At 36.7% G+C, this 11,413-nt stretch overlaps 1 protein-coding gene across 10 annotated transcripts in view; it reads right to left on the bottom strand.

Annotated features, from left to right (window-relative positions):
- Positions 1 to 11,413, bottom strand: part of LOC125263100 (zinc finger protein OZF-like) — a 252,439-nt gene that overhangs the window by 12,329 nt on the left and 228,697 nt on the right. For all 10 annotated transcript variants that reach the window (XM_048181977.1, XM_048181980.1, XM_048181973.1 and 7 more), the window contains 2 exons: positions 9,432 to 10,519; positions 4,367 to 4,457 (listed from right to left, as the gene is read on the bottom strand). In XM_048181977.1, coding sequence (XP_048037934.1) covers positions 4,367 to 4,457; positions 9,432 to 10,519 — 1,179 coding nt within the window. The remainder of the gene's footprint in view (positions 1 to 4,366; positions 4,458 to 9,431; positions 10,520 to 11,413) is intronic.

Below are 11,413 nucleotides of genomic sequence, written 5' to 3'. Positions count from 1 at the left end.
CCCTCCTCCTCCTCCCCCTCCCCTCCCCTCCCCTCCGTGCTTCCTGAAACAGTCATGAACACGCATTTAAAATCATTCTTGTCGGTTATTGGCTGGAGCATGTTTATTATGTTTTGTGGACCAGGCTGTTTTCGGAGCTTGTGGCGACTACAGAGACCGCGTTTTTTTACAGTGTGTTCAGGGGACAGGCAGCTAGCGGACAGTGAGGAGCACTATTTTTCACTTAGAGCACCTTTAAAGGAACACTCCACTTTTTCTGAAAATAGGCTCATTTTCCAACTACCCTAGAGTTAAACAGTAGAGTTTTACCGTTTTCGAATCCATCCGGTACCACTTTTAGCATAGCTTAGCATAGTTCATTGAATCTGATAAGACCAATAGCATATCGCTCAAAAATGTAATGTAACGAATGTGAGACAAAACAGTAAAAATGACCTGTCAAATATTTTTTTCTTCCAAAGATGGTTTTGGGCAGTTTTTGTCACGCTGATGTTAGTTAAACAAGTGTTCGTTCTTTAAAGCAGAACTCAGCAAGATTTGCGAAGGTCCCCCTACAGTTTCCTTCAGCGAATCACACTGTCGTAAATACTCCAAGCGCAGCTCTGAACTACAATGACTACAACGCTCACCAGCGCAGTAGTTTTGCAAATACAGTACAAGAAAGAGGAGGTGGGTAATTTGCAAATACAGTTCACTCGATGGAGGTGGGTAATTTTAGAAATTGTCTTATAAAGTCATAATATATACTAGTGTTGTCAAAAGTACCGGTACTTCGGTACCAAGTCGGTACTGAAATTTTGAAAATGTGACGATACCAGCATTTCTGTAGTACCGGTAGTACCGAGAATCCGGGTATATTCGGTACCCACTGACAAGGTTGTTGGCAGTATTTACTTGAATATGACACGAGTGAAGCACAAAGCTTTGTTTACAGAAGAAATAATAGGTTAGCAATTAAATGTGACATCGCAGCCATGGAAACATTTTGGTTAATGCCGAATAAGAGAGGTGCGTGAGTCCATACATTTAAGCTTCGTATTCTGTTTTCCGAATCGCGATCTGGTCACCTGATTAGCAGAGAATTTAATAATATTCCATTAGTTATTCCACTGAACATGGAATCTGTTTCTTTTCCCAAATCTTCACTCACGCAGGGGATTATAACGTTTCTTTCGTTCGCATTTAGGCCTATTATAGGCTATTCGCATTCTTTACTGTGGTAAAGTAGAAAAAAACACCGTAGGACAGAAACCTTTTTGCTTGCACGTCAGTTTCTATTTATCAGAGTTGGTGCTTGTTATTAGACTTTATAAGGCGCGTCAAGTTTATTTGTATATATCGCGTTTCATACGCTGGTGATTTTTACTTTCATTTTCTCTGGCAGCGCAAAATCAAACATAGCCTGAATGTCTTGCCCCTGCAGAGGATAAAACTCGCTCTTCAGACCTTTTACAACAAGTGTCAGTTGTTTGTAACATCAGGAGATAACGAAGATATTATTAAAGAGAAATGGTCTCTTTCCTGCTCGTGTCCCACATCCCTCTCAAAGCGCAAAGCGGCTATATCAAAGTAATAACGGGACTTTGGCTATATATGACGCGTCTTTGTGTGGAAATAAAAAACGAATGCTTTTTGAAATAATATTTAACTTTCTTATTATTTAGGTTACCATTATTTACCGATATTTATTTCATAGTTTTACAGGCTGTAGTGTGTTGTTTCTCTGACGGAATAGCTAAAATAAACACGCACGTCTGTTACCCCTGTTGAAAAAACGAGCATATGCTGGTAAAGTAGGTTTTGAAGCTGGTATGCTGGTTTGAGCTGGTTTATGCTGGTCCAGGACCAGCTTAGGACTAGTATGGACCAGCAGCACCTACCTTACCAGCATATGCTGGTTTTTTCAACAGTACACAATGGATGTTTGAGCATTTAATTATTATTATTATTTTTTTTTAATATTTCAAAATTTATTTCATTGAGGTAGCCTATATATACACACACAAACACACACACTCCAAATCATATTTAATGTTTTTAAAATAGGCTATATAAAATAGTAAAATAGTTCCAATAGATTTTACTGTGGTACCGAAATTGGTACCGAGAACCGTAAAATTTTCATGGTATCGGTACCGACTACTGGAATTTTGGTACCGTGACAACACTAATATATACATTGTTTTTGAATTACCGTAAAGCATTTTGTCACTCTCACGTGAACGTGAACATGAGGCGAGATTGTTTCGGGTCGGTGCAGCTCAACTTGCAAGTCCTGTATTCTGGCGTAGACGTGCCAGATGGGGTTAGTGCTCGCCTCAAACACACCACTACAAGTCAATTAACCCATCGTAAGGACTTAGAAAACTATTTATGAAGGTAAAAAAAGTTACTTAGTTCTGCTTTAAATAAGTTTGTTTTAAGTTAGTTATTTGACATCATGATTGACAGCTTCTCTGAGCGAACAAAAAGTCACTGAAGCAACAACAGACTTTTCTCTGGATCTTTCGGGAAGAGACTGCAGCTTTAACTTTAATTTCTACATTTCCAGAACTGTTTTCACACCAACATAATGAGTTGTTCTGCAGTATTATCCATTTGGGCGGGATCGCGACTTCCCTTCTTCTTTTAATCAGTTTCTGGTTCAAACAAATGACTGAATTAAACCAGAATTTCCACTTGACATTGTGCAGCATTAAACAGTACCGAGTGGATCGCTGAGCTGGAGTTAGTGAGTGGAGGTGGGGCTAATTTGCATATTCATGGAGCATTTACTAAATTAAAACAAGGGTGTAGATTTACATTCAAGCTATTTTAAGTCGTTAAAATGTTTAAGTATGTCATTTTGGTGATCAAAGATGAGATTTAAGGGATACAATTATTGACTACAGGGACTAACCTCATTCTAATGATGAATTCAGAGCATTTTAAATGAGCAACTGCGTTAGTTATTTACATAAAACACACCCACACCATGTCCATATAAGGTCATTTCACACACCCTTTTCTTTCATCACTCTCAGCAAACATGATGCTCTCTAAAGATGCAGCAAGATCCTCGAGCAATGCCAAGAGTGTCATCCTCAAACAAGTTCAAACGCAATAAACACCTTTTATTACAGACCTCTGATTAGCCAGCTGTACATACGCATATCTGCGTCTTTATGCTGAGCAAACTCGCAGATACATTTAAGATCTGTATAAAATTTCATCTGTTGTCAAATGTTCAACTTGTTTTGAAGGCCACCGAGTGTGTGTGTTTTTTTGCATGAGTGGTTTTAGTTGCTCCTACGATACACAGTTGAGGTAATTTTTTTAATTGCTCTATTTTGTTTGCTATTTAACTTTGAATACAAACTTCTTTACTTTTACTTCAGTTTGCTAGTCAGCCACAGACACAATGCAATTTATTGTACATGCAAATTCAAAGTGTCTAACAGTTTCATAAACTCATAAGAAACCAATGATGTATCCCGAAATGAACCCGAACAATAGAAAATGTTTATTTTTAGAACAAATTACACTATATATAATAATGAGTCATGACAAGCTACACTTCTTTACGTGCCAGTTTAGCCCTTCGCTAGGCTGCCTTCGAAGGATGTGTTCACTTCGGCACCGTTATAATTCAATGACTTAAAGTCAGTTGCAGTAGATAAGTTGCAGTTTTGCATTTTTGTACCAGATCTTTTCATATATTCAGACTTTCAAACAGCAACAGTTTGTTTCAATTTAAGTGAGAGACAATTCAACTATATGCAATGGTCAAAGAGCCTAGGATTTTGCTGCCGCCTTGAATGGTGGACTAGTGGATGGGGATGATATGTTTATGGCTCCTCAAAGCCAGAGTCCATAGGTGATTATCTACTCTGCCTATAAGTAGCACCGGCTCTGAAGACAGCAAAGCATCAAAAGAGAATAAAAGTAAAGATTGCAAATTGCAATTGCAAAGCTACATGAAGTTTATTTTACATGTGTTTTCTAAATACATTATAAGGGACGAATAAACAATAGTTTTAAAAAAGAACAAGTTAAATTGGTCTCTCTTAAACGTGTTACAGAAAGACCAGTTTGTACATGGAAAAAACTTCTCTCCATAAACTTTTAAACAAACTTCAAGTGATACATATGAAGAAGAAGATTTAACAATACATTTTCCAAATAATTTATACCAAGAAGCAAAATTATATGGAAGAATATAAAATGACGTTCTTTGGGGAGGAACTCATATTTGTGTTGATCTGAATCTCACATTTGAAACTGCTTGTCTTGAAGATGAACTATTCACTGTGACAAATTTAAATGTTTCTTTGTCTTGTTGGTCGTTGCGGCTGGTTAGGACAGATTTTGAAGATAATCTACTTACTGTGATTGTGTTTTGTATGTCTGTGTAGAGAAGATGAATGAGTGAAACTCTTCCCACATGCAGTGCAGTGATACGGTTTCTCTCCAGTGTGCATCCTCTCGTGTTTTGTCAGGGATCCTGAATCACTGAATCTCTTGTCACAGTGTGAACACTTGTAAGGTTTCTCTCCAGTGTGGATCCTCTCGTGTTTTTTCATGGATCCTGAATCACTGAATGTCTTGTTGCAGTGTAAACACATGTACGGTTTCTCTCCGGTGTGAATCATCTCGTGTGTTTTCAGATGTTCTGATCGTCTGAATCTCTTGTCGCAGTGTGAACACTTGTAAGGTTTCTCTCCAGTGTGGATCGCCTGGTGTCGTTTCAAATGTTCAGCTCTAATAAAGGTCTTCTCACACTCAAAGCACATATGATTTCTTACACCAGTATGTATTTTCTGATGTTTTTTTAAACCTTGCAGCTGTGAAAAACTCTTTCCACACAAAGAACATGAATGTGGTTTCTCCTGTGAATGAACTTTCAGGTGGATCTTCAGGCTTGAAGCCCTCAAAAATGTTTTGCCACATTGATCACATTCATGCTGTTTTTCTTCAGTGTGGATGATCATGTGTCTCTTAAGGTATCCTTTATGTGTGAAACTCTTCCCACACTGATCACATGTGAACGGTTTCTCTCCAGTGTGGATCCTCATGTGAATCTTGAGATACTGTTTTTGTGTGAAACTCTTTCCACACCGACGGCAGGTGACACGTTTCTCGTCTCCTCTTTTCAGTAAAGAAATACTTTCAGTCTGTGAGCGAGTTTTTCTTCTAGTTTTTTCATGATGATGTTTCTCCTCCATCAGGCCTGAAATGATAATAAAAGATCTCTTATTTCTGTAGCAAGAACTTTTAGATCAACTGCATAAATATTGAACATAATATTAACATTTAAAAACTATACAATAGTGATACAGTTCTGACAGTCTCTCGGATATTTATTTTAATGAAAACTTTGTTCTTACTAATTTTAAATTAATAATTCATTAGCCATTGTACATTTTTCACTCAACATAGTTACGACACAATTTCCTCGTTTTAAAAAAATAAAGTGTTTACAGAATTCAGTTTTTAAAATCATGACACCCAGGAAGTGACATCATTTGAACTCTTTCTAGAGTATGTTTTGGATGTTGATATTACTATTTACAAATAAATCAAGAATAAATCAGTTCCAGAGTTTCTTTTATACTAATTCAAACATTTTAAGTATTTATGTTCACCTATCCATCCACACTCTAGAAAATGCTGGGTTATTTTTTCAACCCAAACACTGAGTTGAGACTGCTGGTTAAAGGGTTAAGTTCACCCAAAAATGAAAATTATGTCATTAATGACTCACCCTCATGTCGTTCCACACCTGTAAGACCTCCGTTCATCTTCGGAACACAGTTTAAGATATTTTAGATTTAGTCCGACAGCTTTCTGTCCCTCCATTGAAAGTGTAGGTACGGTGCACTGTCCATGTCCAGAAAGGTAATAAAAACATCATCAAAGTAGTCCATGTGACATCAGTGGGTTAGTTAGAAGTTTTTGAAGCATCTAAAATACATTTTGGTCCAAAAATAACAAAAAATACGACTTTATTCAGCATTGTCTTCTCTTCTGGGTCTGTGTATATCCACAGTGACGCTGCTTCTTCTTCTACGGCGGTTGGCATCCAGCTTATTGGTGCATTACCGCCCCCTTCTGCTCCGGACTGTGACGCAATTAGGACATCCGCGAGTCCGCGACATGCTCACCTACGCACCATTTTAAAAAATATAGCAATACCAAAATACAAACAATGTAGAATAGCTTGAATACAGCGTGCGTCTCCCTCAGACTGTAAACGAAGCTCGGGCGCACTACATAACGCATAATGCACCAATAAGCTGGATGCCAACCGCCGTAGAAGAAGAAGAAGCAGCGTCACTATGAAAGACAATGCTGAATAAAGTCGTATTTTTTGTTATTTTTGGACCAAAATGTATTTTAGATGCTTCAAAAACTTCTAACTAACCCACTGATGTCACATGGACTACTTTGATGATGTTTTTATTACCCTTCTTTACATGGACAGTGCACCGTACCTACACTTTCAATGGAGGGACAGAAAGCTCTCGTACTAAATCTAAAATATCTTAAACTGTGTTCCAAAGATGAACGGAGGTCTTACGGGTGTGGAACGACATGAGGGTGAGTCATTAATGACATAATTTTCATTATCAGTGAGCAGGATCAACGAGTATGAACTGAAGAAAGTGCATCCATCCATCATAAATGTACTCCACATGGCCCGGGGGGTTAATAAAGGCCTTCTGAAGTGAAGCAATGCGTTTGTGTTAAAAAAATATCCATATTTAACAAGTTATAAAGTAAAATATCTAGCTTCTGCCATAAACCGTAACACCTCTCACAGTTCAAAACGCTTACGCTACATCCTATGCCTTCTGTATTAAACTTACAAAAAAGTTTCTTCTTAAGTTTACACACGTATCACTTCGCTTTATGATGGATGGATGCACTTTCTTCAGCTTCATACTTGTTGTTTCCTGTTCAATGCCATTATAAAGCTCGAATGCATCCAGACATTTATTTATATATATTTGTGTTCATCAGAAGAAATAAAGTCATATACACCTAGGATGGCTTGAGGGTGAGTGAAGCTTAATTCTCATTAGAACGTGAACTAATCCTTTAACAACTTTTTTGTTTATTGTTTTAGTTTTGTGTTTTATATGAATCATAGTTTATCACAGAATTAAATAAATGCTGTTACGATACGTACCTATATCTTGTAAATGTCACAATAGTTGATCTCAGTAGAAATGTTGATCTCCTTAAGTCTGTTGACATCAATAAAATGATTTTAATTTACAGATCTGAAGACATCAACATAATGAATGAGGTGAAAATAGGATTTATTGACATGAAATAAAGAGGCTTTTCAGCTGTTCTGATAATAGTGATGATCCATAGACTATCAATACTTATTAAACAAGACATTCAGGATCAGCAGCAGATCATCTCACTTTATATTAAGTAAAGTTATTTCCTAAGTATTTGATTCAGAATATATGCAGTATTACTGTATTAAGTATATAAAGTATTACTAATATTTCTCAAAAAGTGGTACGATAAGACACTGACAACCATATTTATTTAGATTCATATGGACAAATTACCTTGTTTGATAAAGTTCGATTTTCTTATAACTACATTCAAAACTAAGTAATTCGTTAGCATCTTACCGTTTGGTATGTGAAGATAACCTGACAAATCAAAACCCTTCTTCTTTAAGTGTTCTTTAGATAACAGACACAAATAGCGCCGAACCCGGTGAAAATCATTCAGAAATGACCCCGTAAAATGACATTTAAACGGTGTAAAGAGGTAAATATTAAGTATTACGCGAAATAGCGTACTTACCTCAGAATTGGGAGCGCGCGTGATGACGTCATAGTCGCGAGGCTTAATCAACTGTACACGATCAAAAACGCGCCAAATTCTGTTTAAAACGGCAAAACATCTATAAAACAACATATCAAACAAAAATATTTTGTGATACGTTTCATAGCTTTTAGATAACTAAAATTATGAAATTATCAGTAGAAAATAAAAAAGGAAAATAAAAGTTATTGGTGGAGCAAATACAAATTTATCAGGTAAATGAATGAGACAGAGCTCTCTTTACTTACAAGATAACAAATCATCCCGAGAGCAGTGAAGATGGCCAGTTGAAAACTGTCAGTACAGAACAACTGTGCCACAAGAGTCCTGAAAAGTGAAGCTAAAGCGTCTCGATCGCCCCCAGGTGGCTGGATGCAGTACAGGTCATAAACCCCGCCCTCTTCATGTAATGTAATGAACGTGAGACAAAACAGTAAAAATGACCCGTCAAATATTTTTTTTCTTCCAAAGATGGTTTTGGGCAGTTTTTGTCATGCTGATGTTAGTTAAAGTGTTCGTTCTTTAAATAAGTTTGTTTTAAGTTAGTTATTTGATGCCATAAAAAGGTTTTGACATCATGATTGACATGGCCCAGGAGTTAAAGGGATTTCAGAGAATAGTAAAAGAAGTAGAATTTATTGCATTTGAAATATTTGCAAAATAATACTTTTTATTTTAAAATATGCAAATATTCACTCAAATCATATGCCTCCGCGAAATGGCTCGTCACATTCAAACAAATCACGTAAATTATATATATTCAACTGAAAAAAATAGCAACATTTAACAAAAAGTCACTAGTTTGCTGTCAGTTGTTTAACATTTCTATTGTAAAACAGTTGACATTTTTTAAGTTTAGCTAGCTAGCCTTAACTTGAACTCTTGCACCATTAAAATTAAAGCATCACACTGGATCGGCCTAAAAACGTAACATTTTAAATTTTTCGTCATTCTAACATGCAGTGGCACAGTGCAACAGAGCAGCATCAAGAATAGCCTATACATTGGGACATGTGTCCCCCTCAATGTCTATTGGTTAGTTATTTACATAAAACACACCCACACCATGTCCATATAAGGGCATTCCACACACCCCTTTCTTTCATCACTCTAAGCAAACATGATGCTCTCTAAAGTTGCAGCAAGATCCTCGAGCAATGCCAAGAGTGTCATCCTCAAACAAGTTCAAGCGCAATAAACACCTTTTATTACAGACCAGCTGTACATACGCATATCTGCAAAACTCACAGCTACATTCAAGATCTATATGTTTAAAATTTCAACTTGTTGTCAAATGTTCAACTTGTGTATGTGAGTTTTGCATGAGTGGTTTCGGTTGCTCCTACATTTTTTTAAACAGTAAATTGATGTAATTGCTGGTCTTGAAGAAGAACTTTATTCACTGTAACAAATTTAAACATTTCTTTGTCTTGTTGGTCGTTGTGGCTGGTTAGGACAGATTTTATCATTTTATCACACACGTCAGACCTGAAAGTGCTGGATCTGAAGATGTTCTACTTACTATGATTGTTTTTTGTATGTCTGCGTAAAGAAGATGATTGAGTGAAACTCTTCCCACATGCAGTGCAGTGATACGGGATCACCTTGTGTGTTTTCAGGTTCTCTGACTGACTGAATCTCTTGTCGCAGTGTGAACACTTGTAAGGTTTCTCTTCAGTGTGAATTCTCTGGTGCCGTTTCAAATGTCCAGCCGAAATAAAAGTCTTCTCACACTCAAAGCACATATGTTCTCTTACACCAGTATGTCTATTCTGATGTTCTTTTAAACTTTGCAGCTGTGAAAAACTCTTTCCACACAAAGAACATGAATGTGGTTTCTCCTGTGAATGAACCTTTAGGTGGCTCTTCAGGCCTGAAGCCCACAAAAATGTTTTGCCACATTGATCACATTCATGCAGTTTCTCTCTAGTGTGGACGTTCATGTGTATCTTAAGGCTTCCTTTTTGTATGAAACTCACTCCACACTGATCACATGTGAACGGTTTCTCTCCAGTGTGGATTTTCATGTGTTCCTTAAGGTGTCCTTGTAGTGTAAAACTCTTCCCACACTGATCACATGTGAACGGTTTCTCTCCAGTGTGAATTCTCTGGTGCTTTTTCAAATCTGCAGCTCTAATAAAAGTCTTCTCACACTCAAAGCACATATGATTTCTTACACCAGTATGTATTTTCTGATGTACTTTTAAATTCTGCAGTAGTGAAAAACTCTTTCCACACAAAGAACATGAATGTGGTTTCTCCTGTGAATGAACTTTCAGGTGGATCTTCAGGCCTGAAGCCCTCAAATATGTTTTTCCACATTGATCACATTCGTGCAGCTTCTCTTCGGTGTGGATGTTTATGTGTTCCTTAAGGGACCATTGTTGTCTATAACTCTTCCCACACTGATCACATGTGAACGGTTTCTCTCCAGTGTGGATCCTCATGTGTTTCTTAAGGTGTCCTTGTAGTGTAAAACTCTTCCCACACTGATCACATGTGAACGGTTTCTCTCCAGTGTGGATCCTCATGTGAACCTTGACACTCTTTTTGTATGTGAAACTCTTTCCACACTGATGGCAGGTGAAACATTTTTTGAGTAAAGAAATACTTTCAGTATTTGATTGAGTTTTATCTCCAGTTTTGACATCATGATGTTCCTCCTCTTCACTCTCCTCCATCAGGTCTGAAATTACAAAAAAATAAGTAAAAATTTAAATAATCATGAAAAATCAGAGAGAATGTGAAGTGAAAGTAGACAACGGCAACACGAAACATATCAGGCTGTGACTGTTACCATGGTTCCCTGAGAAGTGGAACAAGACACTGCATCAATGATGTCAATATGGGAATACGCCTTGTGAGCTGGAATTTTGATTGGCTCCTGCAGTCAGGTTACATCATAGGCGCACCAGCTGGCTTATAAAGGCTATATTTTTTCACATTTATTGGTAACACTTTTTAATAACTTTCATTGAAAAATCATTAACAAATATAATGTAATCTTTAACAGATCTTTGGTTCATTCATATTCATATAGCTAGAAACATAAGATAATGTGCTTGTTCATGTTTACTCATGAACATATTACCTAATGATTAATAAATTATATTACCTAATAAACAGATCATTGTTTCATGAAAATTAAAATGCTTACATATGTCAGTAAAGGCCTGTACACACCGGGATGAATATCGCACACGTTTATCACCAGCGTTTTTCAAGATTTTTTGTGTTCATATGCGCAGTGTGAATGTGCAAATTCACTCCCTGACAGTATGTGGCGCTTGTGCAATGGTAGTGCAAATAAACATATTTATTAATAAAGTTAAAGAAGATAAAAATGCAGATATAAAATGGCATATATATGACATATGAGAGATGGTAGTGCAAATAAACATATTTATGAAATAGACATTCTCAACTATGTTTCTTGAATGTAAAAGAAAAAAAAAATACGTCAAACTAAAAAATGAACCAGAGAAGTTTTTTAAAAAATGACGCTTTTACGCCTGGTGTTTTTCGCGTCAGTGGCATTTGCATTTGTGACTTTGTTTAGTCACAAGGCTTTAAATGTTAG

Source organism: Megalobrama amblycephala, linkage group LG2 (genome assembly GCF_018812025.1).
Source record: "Megalobrama amblycephala isolate DHTTF-2021 linkage group LG2, ASM1881202v1, whole genome shotgun sequence".
Classification (NCBI taxonomy): domain Eukaryota; kingdom Metazoa; phylum Chordata; class Actinopteri; order Cypriniformes; family Xenocyprididae; genus Megalobrama; species Megalobrama amblycephala.
This window is presented reverse-complemented; position numbering and strand designations above follow the sequence as displayed.